Source organism: Danio aesculapii, chromosome 18, assembly GCF_903798145.1.
Source record: "Danio aesculapii chromosome 18, fDanAes4.1, whole genome shotgun sequence".
NCBI classification, from domain to species: Eukaryota; Metazoa; Chordata; class Actinopteri; order Cypriniformes; family Danionidae; genus Danio; species Danio aesculapii.
In genome coordinates, this window is record NC_079452.1 from 27,038,053 (window position 1) to 27,060,665 (window position 22,613).

Sequence of the window (22,613 nt, forward strand, 5' to 3'; positions counted from 1 at the left end):
ATTATTTTATATTATAAATATTATATAATTATTGATAAAATTATAAGTACATTTAAAACTATAATAAAATGTATCGTACACCTGCAGTAAATAAAGATGGATGACTAATACTCATATTTATTTTAAGCTTTTTTTACTGGAATTCGATACCAATCGCTACTGAAATTTTAAAAGTGTCCATGTCCGAGAACATTTGAGCACTGTTGAGCACGTTCTTAAACAGCTGATTTTCCATTGTGTTCACATGCTCAACAGAAATGACTGTGATTGGAAGTGAAGGTCATCGGTTCACTGAACTCACCGCTGTTTACTGAGTGTAACCACAGATACAGGGACACTGGAATGTTTCAAAGTCACGTCAATCAGCTGGTTTGTCTGACATACGAGCGATCTGCTGATGAATCACGGCTTTAAAACGCTCCAGTATCCCTGTATCTGTGGTTACACTCAGTAAACAGCGATGCGTTCAGTAAACTGATGACCTTTACGGTCAATCACAGTCATTTCTGTTGAGCACGTAAACACAATGGCAAATCAGCGCTGTTTAAGAACGCGATCCACAGCGCTCAAATGTTCGCGGGAACCAATCAGTACCAATTGGTATCGAATTCCAGTATCGAGACAACCCTAATTATAGTATTATTTCTATTTTAGTTATGTTTTTTTACTCAGTTATAAGTAAAAATTCATATTTTTTTTTTGTGAAAAATACAAAAATGATATGAAATTTATCAGGGTTATTATAAATAAAACATAAAAACCAAAACCTGAAATTTAAATTGACTGTATTTTAGCTAATTGTCATGGAAATATGTCTATTTCATTTAGATTAACCTGATGCAGAAAGTATTTTTCAAATGTGTGTATATATATATATATATACTGTTGAAATCAGAATTATTAAACCCCCTCAATTATTAGCCCACCTGTTTATTTTTTCCCCAATTTCTGTTTAACGGAGAGAAGACCCCTCTGTATATTTCCCCCCAATTTCTGTTTAATGGAGAGAAGATTTTTTCAGCACATTTCTAAACATAATAGTTTTAATAACTCATTTCTAATAACTGATTTATTTTATCTTTGCCATGATGACAGTAAATAATATTAGACTAGATATTCTTCAAGACACTTCTATACAGCTTAAAGTGACATTTAAAGCCTTAACTAGGTTAATTAGGTTAACTAGGCAGGTTAGGGTAATTAGGCAAGTTATTGTATAATGATGGTTTGTTCTGTAGACTATCGAAAAAAAATTAGCTTAAAGGGGCTAATAATATTGACCTTAAATTAATAATATTAAAAAAATTAAAAGCTGCTTTTATTCTAGCCGAAATAAAACGAATAAGACTTTCTCCAGAAGAAAAAATATTATCAGACATACTGTGAAAATTTCCTTGCTCTGTTAAACATCATTTGGGAAATATTTAAAAAAGAGAAAAAAAATCTAAGGGGGTTTAATAATTCTGACTTCCACTGTGTGTATATATTGAAATAAAAACAGTGCTTAGCATCCCTCCAAAAATTAATTTAATGTTTAAAAAGATAAATAAAACAGATAAAAGCAATTACTAAAACTTTACCAAAATTAAAGTGAAATTTTGGTGTTTTAATATAGATTTTGAATTGTTTTTCAGTTGATTAATGATGATGTTTGCATGTGTATGTCTAGAATCACAGTGCTGCCCAGTGGTGTTTTACAAATTCAGGGAGTTGAACAGAAGGATGCAGGGAGTTACAGATGTGTTGCAGCTAATATTGTCAGTCGACGCAGGAGCGCCGAGGCCACGCTAGCCGTCACCACAGGTAAGACAAACACTTAAACATGCTAATCATACTTAAACCATGGCTCTGTCTCAAATCGCATAGTTACCTACTATTTAGTGTGTTAAAAACAGTATGCGAGCCAAGTAGTCATAGTATTGGAAAAACATTATGCGAGAAGTACCTGGATGACCTACTACTTCCGACGAGATTCTGAAGTGTGCATCCAGTGGATTCTACGATATCCCATAATGCACCGTGAGAGAATTCATGAATGACAGGCAACGACAGACACCACAGAGAGTGCACAGCTGAAGTAGTATTTACAGTTCCATATTACTATGCTGAATAATTTTACAGCTACAATAATAAAGTAGTTCCGGCAGGTTTTGAGCGCATTACAGCTCCATATCACTACGCTGAATGATTTTAGTTATTTCACAGATACAACAGTCAAATACTCGATCTTGATTGGCTGATAAGCATTCTTGCGTGTGCCGTCAATTTTATATAAATGCACAGCTAAAGTAGTTCCGGCAGGTTTTGAGTGCATTACAGCTCTATAGCACTACGCTAAATGATTTTAGTTATTTCACAGATACAACAGTTAAATACTCGATTCTGATTGGCTGATGAACATTCTGAGGTGTGCAGTTATTTTTGTATAAATGCACAGCTAAAGTAGTTCCGGCAGGTTTTGAGTGCATAACAGCTCTATATAAATACGCTGAATGATTTCAGTTATTTCAAAGCTACAACAGTCAAATACTCGATTCTGATTGGCTGATGAGCATTCTTGCGTGTACCGTTATTTTTATATAAATGCACAGCTAAAGTAGTTCCGGTAGGTTTTGAGTGCATTACAGCTCTATATCACTACGCTGAATGATTTCAGTTATTTCACAGATACAACAGTCAAATACTCTATTCTGATTGGCTGATGAACATTCTGAGGTGTGCAGTTATTTTCATATAAATGCACAGCTAAAGTAGTTCCGGCTGGTTTTGAGTGCATTACAGCTCCATATCAATACGCTGAATGATTTCAGTTATTTCAAAGCTATAACAGCCAAATACTTGATTCTGACTGGCTCATGAACATTCTTGCGCGTGCCGTTATTTTTATTTGAATGCACAGCTAAAGTAGTTCCGGCAGGTTTTGAGTGCATTACAGCTCTATATAAATACGCTTAACGATTTCAGTTATTTCAAAGCTACAACAGTCAAAAACACACCAAAACACAACAGAAGGATTTGGATGTGATGTGTAAGAAACTAGTCCTACACACAGGAGCAGCTTGAGGACACAAACCTGACAAATGTCTGAAATACAACATCTGAACAGTGTCTTTAAGTATCGTAACCATAGTAACAATTGACTCCAACACATTGAATTATTAGAACATTATTAAACCTGAATTGTAATGCATCAAATCCATTTCAGATGTGCATTATTTTCCAATAATTCAATGGCTCATTTTCAATTATTCCTTATTCAACCCCGTATCATCTCCTCCTCCAAAGCAATGTCTCCCAGAGCTCTTCAAAGGCCGCGAATCATCGCCGGTCCGCAGAATCTGACTGTGCCGGCTCACAGTACAGCTCTACTAGAGTGCATGGCGTCTGGAAACCCTCGTCCGCTGATCTCCTGGAGCCGAGCAGACCATAAGTCCATAGACGTTCACAAAACTAAAGTTCTCGGCAATGGAAACCTGATCATATCTGATGTGAAAGCTCAACACGCTGGAATCTACTTCTGCCGCGCAACTACACCTGGAACCAGAAACTACACCATCGCAGCCGCCAACATAACTGTGCTAGGTACTTGAATATACTTAAAACTCCTTTACTTAAGGTTTATTTAGATGTTAATATCAGTATGTTAGTCTTAATGATATACATACTCTAGTTTGCTCCTAAACAAAGCAAGAAAATCATATTTAGAAGATATAAACCTGATATAAACATCCAAAGCTTTGCAGTTTGTCACTTCCACCAAAATGGATCAACGGTTTTATTCACGTCTTCTCATACTTCAGTTTCTCATCAAATCTTCTGACCAATCAAATGCTCTCTAGTGTCTGACATGCCCCGCCCCTTTCTCCTCATTGGCTTTTCATTTGATGCACTTGAGCTCAAACACTCTCACTGGCAGAGCTGTGATTAGACTAAGACTAAAGACTAAAAGCTATTGGCTGTTTTTTTTTTAAAGGGGAAGAGCTACTCTATGGCCCCGCCCTCTCCTCGTGGCTTTGTTGAGATTACATCAAACATTGAATAAACAATGCACATTACAAAGCACTTCACGAGACCTTTAATGTATACTTTATTATATTATATAACAGTCAAAAGTTTGGTAATTAAAGGGTCAAAATATTAATTAACTTAGATAATTAATTTTCACCAAGGTTGCATTTATTTGATCAAAAATTGTAATTTTGCTAAGTATTATTTATGATTTATAATAACTGATTTATAATTGAATATATTTAAAATTGTAAATTATTTCTGTGATTCAAACCTGAATTTTCAGCATTATTACTCTAGTCTTCAGTGTCATACGATTCTTCAGAAATCAATCTATTATTCAGAATTATCAAGAAACATTTATTATTATTAATGTAATGATGTGCTGCTCATATTGTTGTGCTTTAGTATGAATTAAAAAAAGAAATGAATAGTTAAATTAAGATAAAACATATTTAATTGATCAAATATGACAGTAAAAACATGGATAATTCTACAAATCATTCTACATTCATTTACAAAATCTTAAAAATTCATCATGATTTCAACAAAAATATTAAGATTGATGATAATAACAAGAATAATATTATTAATTAATGATTAATGAGCATTATTTAATTGGAATAATTAATTGGAACATGATTCCTGTAGGATATTGGAATCATGATTCCTGTAGGATGATGCGATCACAGTTTTACATCAGATAAATAAATGACATTTTAATTTATTTTTCTACTCAGAATAGTTAAAATTAAAATGTAATCAGTTATGATAGTATGTAGTATGAGTATGATATTGATGTTCATCAGTATTATTGAAACATTCATTCATTCATTCATTCATTTTCTTTTTGGCTTAGTCCCTTTATTAATCCAGGGTCGCCACAGTGGAATGAACCGGCAACTTATCCAGCATATGATTTACACATCATTTACTTTCCCGATCTTTTTTTGTCTTTCTAAATAGGCTGTGGAAAATTATTCTATTTAAATTACTATTATTATTATTATTATTATTATACTATTATTCTTTGTATTTGATATTTTCCTTTTTGTTGTTGTTGTTTGTTAATTTTTTCTGTAACCAGTTGTATGTCTACTCTTATTTATTAATTTGGCACACATTTTCACCAAATACAATTAAATAAATAATAAAAATTATAATGATTAATTTTCCTTCTGCTTAGTCCCTTATTTATCAGGGGTCGCCACAGAGGAATGAACCGCCAACTATTCCAGCATATGTTTTACTCGATGGAAGGCCCTTCCAGCTGCAACCCAGTACTGGGAAACACCTATACACAGTCATTCACACACACACACACTCACACACTACGGCCAATTTAGTTAATCAATTCCCCTATAGTGCATGTGTTTGGACTGTGGGGGAAACCAGAGCACGCTGAGGAAACCCATGCCAACACAGGGAGAACATGCAAACTCCACACAGAAATGCCAACTGGCCCAGCCGAGGCTCGAACCAGCGACGTTCTTGCTGTGAAGCGACAGCGCTACCCACTGCGCCAACACGCCACCCTAATAATAATAATAATAATAATAATAATAATAATAATAATAATAATAATAATAATAATAGTAATAATAATAATAATAATAATAATAATAATAGTAATAATAATAACAATAAAATAATAATAATAACAATAAAAAAATAATAATAACAATAACACCCTTGTGAATCCAATATTTAAAAATTGACTGTGTTTAAGATCAAATTAGCACAACCTTGATGAACATAACACATAACTCATCTCATAAATGCCAGTATGAACATATTTCTGTGTTTTTTCTTTGTCCGCAGCGCCGCCATCTCTTGTGGAGTGGCCAGAAAGCGTGACTCGACCCCGGGCAGGTACAGCTCGATTCGTGTGCACAGCGGAGGGTTTTCCGACCCCTCAGATCACATGGCTGAAGAACGGAGAACCTGTGCGCTCAAACGGACGCATTAAGATGTATAACAGGTACTGCGGTGTAAACGTGCACAAGCAGAAATAACAAACAAGCCTTTTTTTTTTGCATTTCAGACGTCAGAAACAGTTTTTTTCTCTTAGGCTGTCTCCAACTCAACACATCAGTTGCAATCTGTTTTCTTGTGCTCATAAACATAAAGAAACCCTTACTTTTATGGTTTTTGTTAGCAATAAAGTCACTCAATTGTAAATTCTTTTAGTTTAATTCTGTTTTATTGATGCATATTAATCAGAAAGTTACACTATTAAATACAAAGAATCACAAGACATCAACTGTTCCAATCTATCGGCAGAAAGCAAAATTAGTTCACATTTTCTTCCTCTGAATCAAACAGTACAATTATATTTTCTTGCATCAATGAAATATTTAGGGCAAAACGCAAATAAAAATATGTAATAATAATAACAATAATAATAATAATAATAATAATAATAATAATAAATACACTAACATTCAAGATACAATTAACCCATATTAAGCCGTTCATTTATTCATTTTTTTTTTAGCTTAGTCCCTTTATTAATCAGGGGTCGCCACAGTGGAATGAACCGCCCACTTTTCCAGCATATGTTTTACGCAGCGAATGCTCTTCCAACTGCAACCCATAACTGGGAAACATCCAAAGACTCTCATTCACACACATACACTACAGACAATTTAGCTTACCCAATTCACCTGTACCGCATGTCTTTGGAATTTGAGGGGGAAACCGCAGCACCCGGAGGACACCCATGCCATCATGGGGAGAATATTCAAACTCCCAACAGAAATGCCAACTGACCCAGTCGAGGCTTGAACCAGCGACCTTCTTGCTGTGAGGCGATTGTGCTACCCACTGCACCACTTAGAATTATGTAAATACAAACATGCAAAAAGTATAGCAGTAAAAAATAAATAATAAAATAATAAAAAAGAAGTAAATCAAAACAGTAAACAAAAAAAAGCAAGAGAGAAAAAAACATAAACATGCGTATTTTCTCTGTGCTCTCTATTTATGACTAGTAAGTCCTTTTATATAAATAATTTTATTTCTTAATTGTACAGTTAAATTAAGTCAACGATGCACATATTGCACATAAACCATCTAGATGTGTGTGTGTGTGTGTGTGTGTGTGTGTGTGTGTGTGTGTGTGTGTGTGTGTGTGTGTGTGTGTGTGTGTGTGTGTGTGTGTGTGTGTGTATATATATATATATATATATATACACGGTTGAAATCAGAATTATTAGCCCACCTTTGAATTTTTATTTTCTTTTTTAAATATTTCCCAAATTGTTTAACAGAGCAAGGAAATTTTTACAGTATGTCTGATAATATTTTTCCTTGTGGAGAAAGTCTTATTTGTTTTATTTCGGCTAGAATAAAAGCAGCCTTTAATTTAAAAAAAAAACATTTTAAGGTCAAAATTATTAGCCCCTTTAAGCAATTTTTTTCCCCGATAGTCTACAGAACAAACCATCATTATACAATAACTTTCCTGATTACCCTAACCTGCCTAGTTAAGCCTTTAAATGTCACTTTAAGTTGAAAAGAGAAATTAGGGGAAAAAATAAACTGGGGGGCTAATAATTCAGGGGGGCTAATATATATATATACACTTCAGAATTTTTATGGTTTGGTTTATTTTCCACTTATTTAAAATGTCATTCTCTGTTCTTGTGTTGATATGTATGTATATATGTTCCTAAAAAAAGCTCCTAAAAAACACAAAAGATTAATTTAATTGTACATATATAGTAGTTAATCTCATCTAAAATAAAATGTAACCAACATAGCAAAATATTTATAAAATTAAAAGCATAAACTGAGAATATTACAATGTTTTCTGACCTTAGATGCATTTAAATATGTTAGGGGACTATTAACACATTATTAGGAAACTTTAAAGAGGACCTTTTATGCAAAAATCACTTTTAAGAGGGGTTAAACACAGTTGTGTGGCAGCAGTGTGTGAATTTAACCAGCTTCTAGTGGTAATCTATTATTAATTTTATTTGTTATGATCAGACTTGATAAAAACAGTCTGCAGAAACACTTTGATTGACATTCTCCTTTTGTACGTGTCATCAGAGGGGGAAAGCCCCGCCCACTAGTAACCATCTCTCCCTCATTAGCATATGACATTAGTCTTGTTTTGGAATCTGCCACTATGCTGAAGGCATTTGTTGCTCCGCCCTCTTTTGAAAAAGAGCACAGTCTCATTTGAATTTAAAGCGACAGTCACCAAAACACCACAGTTAGGATCAAAGCCTAAAAGGGTCAGCTTCAGAGAGTTAGAAAAGATTATTTGTGTGCTATTTTGAGATGAAACTTTACTACACACTCTAGAGACATCATAGACTTCCCTTTTACATCCCTAACAACCCTTAAATTATAAGCTGTTGCTGATTTGTTTGTCAGATTTATTTGTTGTGGATGTCTACGTGCACAAACGGATGTTTCTCAGGGCTTGAATTGACTCATTTGTCTGCTGGAAACTGAGTCCTGCTGAAATATTCATCAGCTGGTTTCTACTGTGGAACAAGAGAGAGTGAATTATTCAGTGCTCTGCTAATGGTGTTTGAGCTGATTTTCTCTTTGATTTTCCTCTAGTTTGTTTTCCTGTCTGCCTTTGTTATGGGCTCCTGAAAGAAGAAGGGGAGGGCGAGACATTTAGGCTACTGCTATCGATTGGCTCATTTCCACATAAACACGCTCCTGTTAAACAAGCATGTCTTTGTTTATTCTCAGTACACGCATCTACGTGTTATATGTTAAGTTACATCTTCATGTTAGGTCACAACAGATTTATTTAAAGTTTTACATCGTCATAGATCAAATTTATAATTAATTTTCTTTACATTATTACACTGTATTAAGAACATTAAGCATTACATTTATGATAAATTCTAATAGTAGTATGAATTTGATAGTATAATGTTGATAGTATAATGCAAAAAATCTTAAAAATAGAATAAAATAATATGATATTATGTAAAAATGAATTTCCTCTCTCAAAATAAATACGTAGCAAATAACATAAGTAGCAAATTAGTAGTTTATTGAGCTAAAAGTCTGTTAATAGTTTGTTAATAACTTGAATTGTGAATTAAAATAAAGTGTGGCCATATTTTATTCTTATTTTGTAATAATAATAATGTTATGAAGAGTCTATATAAAGCTCTTGCTGTGTGTTTTGACAGTAAACTGGTGATAATATATGATATTATTTGACAGACTTTGAACATGGACATTTTTGTCCATTAGGAAAAAAGGAGATCTTTTCTAAACGGGATTCACAACAGTTAATAACTACTAATAGGCAACTAATTAGTAGTTTATTGAGCTAAAAGTGTACATTAATAGTTTGTTGATAACGTGAATTATGCATTAGGATAAAGTTTGGCCATTTTTTTTTAGCATTTTGTAATAATAGTTTTATAGAGGATATAAATAGCTCTTGCTGTGCGTTTTGACAGTAAACTGGTGATAATATATGCAAATTATTAGTTTATTGAGCTAAAAGTCTACGTTAATAGTTTGTTCATAACATGAATTATGCATTAAAATAAAGAATGACCATATTTTTCCTATTTTGTTGTAATAATGTTTTGAAGAGTCTATAAAAAGCTCTTGCTGTGTGTTTTGACAGTAAACTGGTGATAATATATGATATTATTTGACAGATTTTGGACGTGGACATTTTTGTCCATTAGGACAGTGGTTCTCAAACTTAAACCCGCGACCCCCATTGTAAGATCGTCAAGAACTCGCGACCCCCCACTACCAAAGCATATACAAACAATAAAAATAGCTTTTTTTTAAGCTGTTCACAATATTTTAACTATATTTACTATACATTACAGGGCTCGAAACTAACATTTTTGCTTGGTAACACTGGTGCTTCTAACTTTAAAAATGTAGACGCACCAGCCAAAATTTAGTGGCTCCCACCAATTATCGCACTGTTACTACAAGTTTTATAAACAGATTTATTGCATTTGAAATCAACACTGATCAAAACTAACAAGCAAAAAAATAAATATGCATGCGTGAGGAAAATATGTCTTAATGAAATCCCGTTATCACAAGAAAAGACATTTTTATAACATAATTGAGTGACCAAAAGATACACGGACGGATATCCCAAAAGATATCCCACAGACTTTACAGTGAATGCTAGTTATTTTCATAGCAGACTTGAAGCCAATGGAGGTCTTTTATCCACTCTTCAATAAGTATAGCTGGTGGATTAACATTCAGCACATGATCAGTAATCAGATGTGCCAATATTTGTAGCTTTATGTGTTTCTAAGACAAAATCTGTCAGTGTTGTTTTCATTCTCTCGTCTTCAGCGCTTTACATTTTCGCGGTTGTAGCTCCTGTCATCTGAAGACAGGAGGCTTTGACTGAGTGATTGACAGCTGATTTTAACCAATCATTCGTGTTCAGTTCTTAGAGCAGTGGGCCAATAAGAAGAGCGCGAAGGCGGGGCAAGCGTTGAAGGCTTTGTTTACTGCGGCAAGTTGACATGACAACAGTTTTAAACTGTTCCTGAGCGCTGCGTTCCAAGTACAAAGATGCAATCTGCCCGAATGTGTCCTAAATACTTTATGAATCAGTAATATCTTTTTAAAAATCTGAAAATATTAGCTTTCACTTGTAATACTGAAAAATATTTATTATAATCACTGAAAATTACACAATTTTTAAATAACTCTCGCGACCCCTTGAAATTATTCTGCGACCCCCAGTTTGGGAACCACTGCATTAGGAAAAAAGGAGATCTTTTCTAAACAGGATGCACAACAGTTAATAACTACTAATAGGCAACTAATTAGTAGTTCATGGAGCTAAAAGTCTGTTAATAGTTTGTTAATAACGTGAATTATGCATTAAAATAAAGTGTGGCCATATTTTATTTATCATTTTGTAATAATAATGTTTTGAAGAGGGTATAAATAGCTCTTACTGTGTGTTTTGACAGTAAACTGGTGATAATATATGCAAATTAGTAGTTTTTTGAGCTAAAAGTCTGTTAATAGTTTATTAATAACTTGAATTGTGAATTAAAATAAAGTGTGGCCTTATGTTATTATCATTTTGTAATAATAATGCTTTGAAGAGGGTATAAAAAGCTCTTGCTGTGTGTTTTGACAGTAAACTGGTGATAATATATGCAAATTAGTAGTTTATTGAGCTAAAAGTCTACGTTAATAGTTTGTTCATAACATAAATTATGCATTAAAATAAAAAGGAACCATATTTTTTTTTCCTATTTTGTATTAACAATGTTATGAAGAGTCTATAAAAAGCTCTTGCTGTGTGTTTTGACAGTAAACTGGTGATAATAAATGATATTTTTTGACAGATTTTGGACATGGACATTTTTGTCCATTAGGAAAAAAGGAGATCTTTTCTAAACAGGATGCACAACAGTTAATAACTACTAATAGGCAACTAATTAGTAGTTTATTGAGCTAAAAGTGTACATTAATAGTTTGTTGATAACGTGAATTATGCATTAAGATAAAGTTTGGCCATTTTTTTTAGCATTTTGTAATAATAGTTTTATAGAGGGTATAAAAAGCTCTTGCTGTGTGTTTTGACAGTAAACTGGTGATAATATATGCAAATTAGTAGTTTATTGAGCTAAAAGTATTAGTTAATTGTTTATTCATAACATGAATTATGCATTAAAATAAAGAATGACCATATTTTTCCCTATTTTCTATTAACAATGTTATGAAGAGTCTATAAGAGTCTTGCTGTGTGTTTTGACAGTAAACGGGTGATAATATATGCAAATTAGTAGTTTATTAAGCTAAAAGTCTACGTTGATGGATTGTTAATAACGTGAATTATGCATCAAAATAAAGTGTGGCCATATTTTATTTATCATTTTGTAATAATAATGTTTTGAAGAGGGGATAAATAGCTCTTGTTGTGTGTTTTGACAGTAAACTGGTGATAATATATGCAAATTAGTAGTATATTGAGCTAAAAATCTATATTAATAGTTTGTTAATAACTTGAATTGTGAATTAAAATAAAGTGTGGCCATATTTTATTCTTATTTTGTAAAAATAATGTTATGAAGAGGGTATAAAAAGCTCTTACTGTGTGTTTGACAGTAAACTGGTGATAATATATGCAAATTAGTAGTTTATGGAGCTAAAAGTCTATGTTAATAGTTTGTTAATAACTTGAATCATGCATTAAAATAAAATGTAACCATATTTTTTTCCTATTTTGTTACAAAAATCTTATGATGATGTATTAAAAAGCTCTTGCTGTGTCTTTTGACAGTAAACTGGTGATAAATCAGATTATCCCAGAGGACGACGGCATCTATCAGTGTGAGGCGGAGAATATTCAGGGTTCGGTTCTGGCTATGGCTCGTCTGATCGTGGTGATGTCTGATAATCGACCCAGTGCTCCACGTAACATCCGCGCTGACACTGTGTCCAGCTCCGCCATCCTGCTGGCTTGGGACAGACCCGCGTACAACTCTGAGAAGGTCATCGCTTATTCTGTGCACTACATGAAGGCGGAAGGTAAGAGTTTCATATATCAGCATCCAAACACATGCTTCACTAATGCTGATGATACACAGGGCAACTTTGCTTGGCAACTTTGGGAAATGATGCCTTTAATGGGCAAACAGAACAGACACTGGGTATCTGATAAGGGCAGTGGGTTACAGAGACAATTTTGCTGCCCTTTCTTAATTGAAAAGTAACCAAACATCATTGCTTTGCAAAATTGCACTGCAACATTGTCCTGTGTATCAATTGCATTATAAGAGTTTCATTTGGACAACTTTAAATCTTGATTTTCTCAACATTTAGATTTTTTAATAGAATATAACAGAATAGGATAGAATATTTTCCTTATTTTCTTATGACAAATAAAGAAAATATATATAGTATTGTAATATAATATAGTAATGATGATTCAGAATGTGGTGGCAATGCAAAAAAATGACTGAACCTATTAGTAAAATAAAAAAAAAACAATTATATTTTATTTTACTTTACTTTACTTTACTTTACTTTACTTTACTTTACTTTACTTTACTTTACTTTACTTTACTTTTATTTTACTTTTACTTTACTTTACTTTACTTTTACTTTACTTTACTTATCTTTACTTTATTTTACTTTACTTTTACTTTACTTTACTTATCTTTACTTTACTTATCTTTAATTTACTTTACTTTATTTTACTTTACTTTACTTTACTTTACTTTACTTATCTTTACTTTACTTATCTTTACTTTACTTTACTTTACTTTTATTTTACTTTACTTTACTTTACTTATCTTTACTTTACTTATCTTTACTTTACTTATCTTTACTTATCTTTACTTTACTTTACTTTACCTTTACTTTACTTTACTTTACTTTATTTTACTTTACTTTACTTTACTTATCTTTACTTTACTTATCTTTACTTTACTTATCTTTACTTTACTTTACTTTACTTTACTTATCTTTACTTTACTTATCTTTACTTTACTTATCTTTACTTTACTTTACTTTACTTTACTTTACTTATCTTTACTTTACTTTTACTTTACTTTACTTTACTTTACTTTACTTTACTTTACTTTACTTTACTTTACTTTACTTTACTTTACTTTACTTTTATTTTATTTTATTTTACTTTATTTTACTTTTTTATTGTATTTTATTTTATTTTATTTTATTTTTTATATTTATTTATTTATATTTATTTATTATTTATTTTATTTTATTTTATTTTATTTTATTTTATTTTATTTTATTTTATTTTATTTTATTTTATTTTATTTTATTTTATTTTATTTTATTTTATTTTATTTTATTTTATTTTATTTTATTTTGTTCATTTTCTTTTCCGCTCAGTCTCTTTATTAATCAGTGGTCGCCACAGCAGAATGAACTGCCAACTTATCCAGCATATGTTTTACGCAGCGAATGCCCTTCCAGCTGCAACCTACACTGGGAAACACCCATACACTCTCACATGCACATACATACACCATGGACAATTTAGTTTATTCAATTCCCCTAAAGCGCATGTGTTTGGACTGTGGGGAAAACCGGAGCACCCGGAAGAAACCCACACCAACACGGAGAGAACATGCAAACTCCACACAGAAATGCCAACTGACCCAGCAGAGGCTCGAAACAGCGACCTTCTGACTACTTGCTGTGAGGCGATCGTGCTACCCACTGCGCCACTATTTTATTTTCATTTTATTTATTTATATTTTTTTGACAATACACTCTCATTGTCAGCTCCTGTATTCTCACTTCTTGCATCTTATTTGCTTTAAAATATAATATATATTTTCTATGCTATTATATAAGCTATAGAAATTTAATAAGGACTTTTCCACAAAGTCAAAATAGTAATCAGTATTTTGTATTAAACTTTGCTTGGTGTTTATGGATATTTATGACAATTTACTGATCCTAATTATAGGATTTTAAGTACATATAGTTGAAGTCAAAATTATTAGATCTAATTTACCCAAATGACGTTTAACAGATTCAGGAATTTTTCACAGTATTTCCTAAAATATTTTTTCTTCTTCTCTTATTTCTTTTATTTTGGCTAGAATAAAAGCAGTTTTTAGTTTTTTAAAAACCATTTTAAGGTCAATATTTTAGCCCCTTTAAGCTATATTTGTTTTGGATTGTCGACAGAAAAAAACACTGTTATACAATGACTTGCCTAATTACCCTAACTTTACCCTAATTAACCTAGTTAAGCCTTTAAATGTCACTTTAAGCTTTATAGAAGTGTCTTGAAAAATATCTAGTCAAATATTATGTGGTCATCATAAAAGAAATCAATTATTAGAAATGAGTTATTAAAGCTGTTATGTTTAGAAATGTGTAATATATATATATATTTTATTTTTTTTATTTTTTTTTCGTTAAACAGAAATTGGGAAATAATTCTGACTTCAACTCTCTATAAATATATATTTGCAAATTAAATACATCAGTGTTAGACAGCGATGTCCAATTAAGACACCTGCCAGCCTGTGAGTAGATGAGTAAAACAATGAGACGTCCAAGTGTTAAAACCTTTATTCTGAATTTTTTAACTGGTTACTTTTATTCTTATTTAAATTTTTCCCAAACGATGTTTAACAGATTCAGGAATTTCTCACAGTATTTCCTATAATATTTTTTCTTCTGGAGAAAGTCTTACTTGTTTTATTTCGGCTAGAATAAAAGCAGTTTTTAATTTTTTTAAACCCATTTTAGGTCAGTATTATTAACCCCCTTAAGCAATATTTGTTTTGATTGTCTACAGAACAAACTATTATGTTTAGAAATGTGTAGCAAAAATATACAGGAGGGCTAATAATTCTGACTTCAACCCTCTATGCAAACTAAATGCATAAGCGTTAGAGAGCGATGTCCAAATAAAACACCTGCCAGCCTGTGAGCAGATAAGAAGAGAAAAACAATGAGATGTCCAAGTGTCAAAAATCTTTATTCAGGATGCTTTTGCACTTGGACTTCCAGAATTCCAGGCCATTTATTGTCAGAAGAATAGCTGTGGTTAATGAATACCTCCGCATCTGCTCTGGAGGGCAAAAAGCATCGGAAGTGGTGTGGAAAGGGGTGCAAAAAAGGGGGCTAATTATCACCAGTGTTGGAGTGTCTTAATCTAGTGCTGAGGAGGCTTTGTGTGTTATTCTCGATGCGTCAGAGTCAGAGTCCTCCATTCAGTGCCGGAAACAAGGCCTTTTCTGTTGACGCTTGGAGTATCTTGTTTATTGGGTCAGAAATTGAGTGCTGGAGAGTGTTTCTTTTATTTGAGCATCTAAATGTGGGCTCATTAAAGTGTTATCAGGTGCGCTGGACCGGTGGGAAAACCAGCAGGTGGAATTTACCATTAGTTGCATTGATAAAACGCAGTTAAAAGAAAGAAAAGGTTGTGCTGATTGAGTTGACGTGCTTCTTTTTTATGATGACCAGTGGCTCTTGTGTAGATGGACGAGACTAGAGTTTAAAACTTCATGCATTTATATTATTATGTATAGGGTGGGAGCTGTAGGAAATGGAGGAAATAAGCGTTGTGATTTTTCCTGAATAGATGGACAACGGTTAATGCCTTTAACAGTTATTATATGCGATATAATACATGATACTGTTATGATCAAGGTCATTCCTTTCTTTGTCATCTTCATCTGTCTTATTATTTTTTCCTTCCTTTTCTTTGATTCTTAAAATCTTTTCTTTTTCCTTTCTTTTCTTTGTTTCTTTTTTCTTGTTTCTTTCATTTTTTTCTTTTTTCTGTCCTGAGGATGTTTTTTTAAAAGTTTAAATTTGTATATATTAGAAAGTAGTGGAGAATACTGTAAGTTAAAATAAATTGTAATCATTCTGTTTAGTTACAATTTTAATTTAATGTTTACATCCTGTTTATTTTTATTATTAGTGAAATGTGCTGCAAATGTGTGAGTGAAAATTGTTTCAAACATAACAAAGCATAACATTACATAACATAACATAACATATAACATGACATAACATGACGTAACATTGCAAAATAACATAACATAACATAACATGACATGACATAACATTGCACAATAACATAACAACACAACATAACATAACATGACATAACATTGCATAATAACATAACATAACATTGCATAACACAACATAACATCGAATAACATAACATAATTTAGCATAACATAACATAACATAACAACATGACATAACATAACATAACAACATAACAACATAACATAACATAACATAACATAACATAACATAACGTAACATAACATATCATAACAAAACAACATGACATAACATTGCATGACATAACATAACATAACAACATAACATAACATAACATAACATAACGTAACATAACATATCATAACAAAACAACATAACATAACATTGCATAATAACATAATACAACATATCATGGCATAACAACATAACATAACATTGCATAATAACAATACAACATAACATGGCATAACAACATAACAGCATTGCATAATAACATAACATTGCATAACATAACATAACATTACATAACATTGCATAGCATAGGATTGCAAAACATAGCATTGCATAACATAACATTGCAAAACATAACAACATAACATAGCATTGCATAACAGCATTGCATGACATAATATAACATAACATAGCATTGCATAATAACATACCATAGCATAACATAACATAGCATAGCATAACATAATATAACATAACATAACAACATAACATAACACAGCATATTATAACATAACATAGCATAACATAACATAACATAACATTGCATATCACAACATAACATAACATTACATTGCATAACACAACATAACATAGCATAACATAGCATAGCATAGCATACCATAACATAACATTGCATAACATAACACAACATAACATGACATAACAACAGAATTTTGCATAACATAACAACATTGCATAACACAACAGTATAATATAGCATTGCATAACATAACATTGCATAACATAACGTTGCATAACATAACGTTGCATAACTTAACGTTGCATAACATAACAGCATAGCATAGCATTGTATAACATAACATAACATAACATTGCATAACATAACATAGCAGCATAGCATAGCATTGCATAACATAGCATTGCACAACGTAACATTGCATAACATAACAACATAACATAGCATTACATAACATAGCATTGCATGACATAACATAACATTGCATTACATAACAGCATAATATAGCATAGCATAGCATAACATAACATAACATAACATAACACAACATAACATAACAGCATAGCATAACGTAGCACAACATAACATAATACATGGCATTTTATCATTCATGCATTCTCTTAAAATCAAACACATGACCTTGACGTTTTAACCATGTTCTTCTATTTGATGTACAGCAAAACAGCTGCCACATTTACAGTGCTTTCCATTGATGGTGAAACATTCAGGCTTGTCATGTCTCAACAGGTCTAAATAACGAAGAGTACCAGATTGTAATCGGTAACGATACTACCCGCTACATTATTGATGACCTGGAGGCCGGGAGGAACTACACTTTCTACATCGTAGCGTACATGCCGATGGGTGCCAGCCGCATGTCGGACCACGTCATACAGCACACACTAGAGGACGGTGAGCTCACGTTTAAAAGATTATACAGTGTTTGACTGTTGTAGCTGTAAAATAACTGAAATCATTCAGTGTAGTGACATGGAGCTGTAATGCGCTCAAAACCTGCCGGAACTACTTTAGCTGTGTGTCTATGTGAAACATAACGGCACACCTTAGAATGCTCAACAGCCAATCAGAATCAAGGATTCATCAGCCACATAATATTAATCTCCTTAAGTTAGTTTTATTGTTGTTTTCTGTCTCTGTTTCAGTCCCCCTGCGTGCCCCTGAGCTGAGCCTGACGAGCCGCAGTCCCTCTGATATTCAGGTGTCGTGGCAGCCGCTCTCTCATAAGCTGAGCCGGGGGCATGTGTCTGCGTATCGCCTCTCCTACAGGACCAGCTTAGACGGGACGCTGACACAGCTGGAGCTCTCAGCACACAAAACCCATCAGCTGCTGGAGGGTCTGCAGCCTGACACCACATACCTGCTCCGCATCGCTGCCGCCACTGCTGTGGGTTGGGGAGAACCATCCGCCTGGAGCTCTCACAGGACACCCAAAGCTTCCAGTACTAAAGGTGGAGCATCTGTCTGTCTTTCTGTCTATCTATATGTCCTTGTATTCCAAATGACACACTAGCAACAGCTCCTCTCCTTCTCCATTAGTTCCTCCCCTTCATCAGTAGCTCCTCCCTTTTATAATAGCCCCTCCCCTTCACCATCAGCCCCTCTCCATCATCATAAACTCCTCCTCTTGGCCATCAGCTCCTCCCCTTCATCATAAGCTCCTCCCCGTCACAATCAGCTCCTCTTTTTCATCAGCCCCTCCCCTTTGTCATAAGCTCCTCGCCTTCATTAGCTCCTCTCATTCATCATTAGCTCCTCCCCTATCATTAGCCCCTCTCCTTCATAAATAGCTCCTCCCCCTTCACCATTAGCTCCTCACCTTCATAAGCAGCGCCTCCCCTTCATAGTTAGCTCATCCTCTTTGTCATAAGTCTCTCCTCTTCTCCGTCAACTCCTCCACTTCGTCAGCAGCTCCCCCCCCCCTCACTACCAGCCCTCCCTTCATCATTAGCTCCTCCCCCTTCTCTATAAGCTTCTCCCCTTCATCATCAGCTTCTCTTCATCATAAGCTCCTCCCCTTCGTCAGCAGCTCCTCCCCTTCACCACCAGCCCTCCCTTCATCATTAGCTCCTCCCCCTTCTCCATAAGCTTCTCCCCTTCATCATCAGCTTCTCTTTATCATAAGCTCCTCGCCTTCTCTATTAGCTCATTATCTTCACCATCAGCTCCTCCTCTTCGTCATAAGCCTCTCCCCTTCCCCATATGCCCCTCCCCCTCACCACAAGCCCCTCCCCTTCATCAGCAGCTTCTTCTTTTTTGATAGCGTATCCCTTTTGAGCATTAGATCTTCCCCTTCACCATCAGCCACTCCCCTTTGTCACAAGCTCCTCCCCCTCTCCATCAGCTCCTCCTCTTCATCATAAGCCTCTCCCCTCCCCCTTATGCCCCTCCCCTTCACCATAAGCCATAATATCTATCTATCATTCTGTCTGTCTATCTGTCTGTCTGTCTGTCTGTCTGTCTGTCTGTCTATCCATCTATCTATCGTTCTGTCTGTCTGTCTGTCTGTCTGTCTGTCTATCTGTCTATCTATCTATCTGTCTATGTTAATTCAGTCTATCTATGTTAATTCAGTCTCTCTCGTGGTGATGATTTAAAGGGATAGTTCGCCCAAAAATGAAAATTCTGTCATCATTTACTCCCCCTTTACTTGATTCAAACCTTTATGAGTTTTTTTTCTTCTTCTCTTGAACACAAAAGTAGATATTTAGAAAAATGCTGCAAACCTGTAACCATTGACTTTCAAAATATTAATATTTCATAATATTTCAAAATATTTTTTTCTACTATGGAAGTCAGTAGCTACAGGTTTTCAGCTTTTTTCAAAATATCAACTCAGGGTTTGAAACCACTCGAAGGTGAGTAAATAGCATGTAAATGAACTGATCTCTTTAATTGAATCGATTACAGATTAATATTTTGCTTCCTGCACAAAACTGTTAAACCTGCAACACTATTCTTCAACCCATTCTTGTGCTCTCTTGCTTTGGGCTGTTATCTTGTTAAGGCATTGCATTTGTTCCCTCATGGCCTTTGACCCTCCTTTTCATCCACATTGGAAAGGTTTTAGTCACGGGTTATAAAGCGAGAGCCTCCACAGATCTGCCATTTTCAGAGTCCCACGGTAAACTTCAGGCCACATCAGAATCTGTCAGGCCATTGCCGGTGATCTATATATATATCTACTCTGTTAGATTACTTACTCAAAGATACACGCGGGAAACTCTGCGGGAGTGTGTTTAATTAAGCTTGGATTGATTTAACTTGTTCCTGTGAGGTCCGTCTTGTCGGGACTCGAGAGATTCATGGCTGCAGTTGTGGCAGATAAATCTTGAAGATTTGTTCTCCTGAGGTTACAGGCTGGTGGCGTCTCTCTACTTTGAAATTTGTGATGTTTTGTTCTTGCTGGTAGAAAATTGCCGTAAAATTAGTGTTCTGTAGTCTGAGAAAGTCACTTTTAAGGCCAATTTGACTCAACCCAGGCTCATATTGAAAATGTAGTCACGAGGACGTTTTTGGAGACCGCGAATTATGTAGCCGGAGGTACGTATGGCTGCATTTCGTTTTTTAAGCGAACGCTGTGGGGCGGTATGAAGCCGTTCCTTTAAGCACTCGCCGGCTGAGCGCTTACCTTCATGTGGAGGGCTTTCCCGCCGCAACCAGTTTGTCCGATTAGCTCGTCCTGTGGACGCAGAGAGGAGCTGATCACGACGACGACAACTGGGTTCTGGGGAAGAGCGGTTCCAGAAATCAGGTAAGACTAAAACAGAATCCAAGAAATGAAGCGAAGAGGTTCATAACAGGGTAAGAATGTGGTAAAATCCGAAAACGTGGTTAAAAAAAAATCAGACGAGGGGTTTTCTTTTTCCTGACTGCTTTTGTAAATCGTTGGTTGGGTTTAGGGCGGGCGGGTCAATCGGTAAAATCTGTAAAATCGGTTGGGTTCAGGGAAGAAGGAGCGTGGGTCGGCCGGCAGATTGGCCGGTCGCCCAGTCAATCATTCAGCCAGTCGGACAGACAGACGTTCGTTCGATAGCGGCCTAAGGTGGGTTCACGCAAGAACAGCGCGGGCGCGAACGGCACTCGCGGGAGACATCTGAGAAGCCAAAAAGGCGCACACAGCGGCCTCTCGCGGATTCCCGAAAACCAAAAACTGCAAAAATACGTACCTCCCGGGACGTATTTCGCGGTCTCCAGAAACGTCCTCTGGACTACGTTTTCAGAATGAGCCTGTGTTGATTCGACTTTCTTAAGGCCACAATATGTACTCATGGCGAAGATTAATGTATTTCAAAATAGAAATATCAAATAACGTGAGATGCCGTGTACTGTAGTGAGCATCCTGTTAGACGTTAGACGTTACATATGAATATACAGTTGAAGCCTGAATTATTACCTTATGATCGCCTATTAGTGTGATGTTGTATTTCTGATAGTCAGTGTGTGTTTCTCCCGCAGTGCCCTTAGCGCCAGAGCTCCAGCTGGAGTCACTGAATTGCACGACGGTCACCCTGCGCTGGCATCTTCCCGCGGGCAGCAGCTCTGGACTGCAGGGCTTCAAACTCTCCTACCATGAAGAGGGTCAGTCGGAGGCAGCGCAGACACATATTCCCCCACACCACCGCCAGCACACCATCGGAGGCCTGGGTGAGTGAGAATGAACCCCTAAAACTGCATTACAGCCTAAATAACACCTCTCATTTTTTCCATTTGCTCATATTTATTGACCATATTCATGCTTACTGTAGATTTTGATAAGCCAGCCTGGGCATTTATAGTGAATTGGTATGTCATTGGAACCTTACTGGCTCAAGACTTCAGGTCTCATTCACTTCTGTTGATTTTTAGCTGGAAAAAAGCTTGGTAGCACTTTACTCTGAGGGGTGACCACTCATTTAACTCTTATAATCATAATCTTGTCATGAGGTCATTATAATGGTGTCATGAATATATTTCTCATCAAGTTTTCAGTTGAACAAACTGCATTAGTCAGTAAAATGTGTCGTTCAAAAAGTGTCAGTACTGTGTCAAATCATTTTAACAGCGTCATTTATATTTAATGGCATTTTAATGACAAATTCAGCTTGTACCATTGTAGTTGAGGTAAAAAAAAAAACTGAAGAGTTCAGATGCAAAACCCTCTAAATCCATCTGACCTCTTTTCTTGTAAATGAGCATTATCTATCAGGCTCCTATAATTAGGTCATTTTATATGTAATGATAAGGTTATTAGCTAGTAAATAAGATATTTTCTTTTCATAAATGTCACTTTAGAAAATTCTTTGTTTTTTTTTAACAAATTAGATTTTCTTTTGCATCAAAACCAGCTAAATCCGCTTGTGCTTTTTTTGCAAAAACCTCTAAA

General features: G+C 34.6%; 1 protein-coding gene across 1 annotated transcript in view; it reads left to right on the forward strand.

The window, feature by feature from the left end:
- The window catches only part of prtga (protogenin homolog a (Gallus gallus)), a 79,363-nt gene that overhangs the window by 30,545 nt on the left and 26,205 nt on the right, over positions 1-22,613 (forward strand). The window contains exons 4-10 of the mRNA XM_056478550.1: positions 1,670-1,803; positions 3,286-3,582; positions 5,830-5,989; positions 12,287-12,534; positions 17,978-18,142; positions 18,394-18,699; positions 21,707-21,895. Of these exons, the coding sequence (XP_056334525.1) occupies positions 1,670-1,803; positions 3,286-3,582; positions 5,830-5,989; positions 12,287-12,534; positions 17,978-18,142; positions 18,394-18,699; positions 21,707-21,895 (1,499 nt within the window). The remainder of the gene's footprint in view (positions 1-1,669; positions 1,804-3,285; positions 3,583-5,829; positions 5,990-12,286; positions 12,535-17,977; positions 18,143-18,393; positions 18,700-21,706; positions 21,896-22,613) is intronic.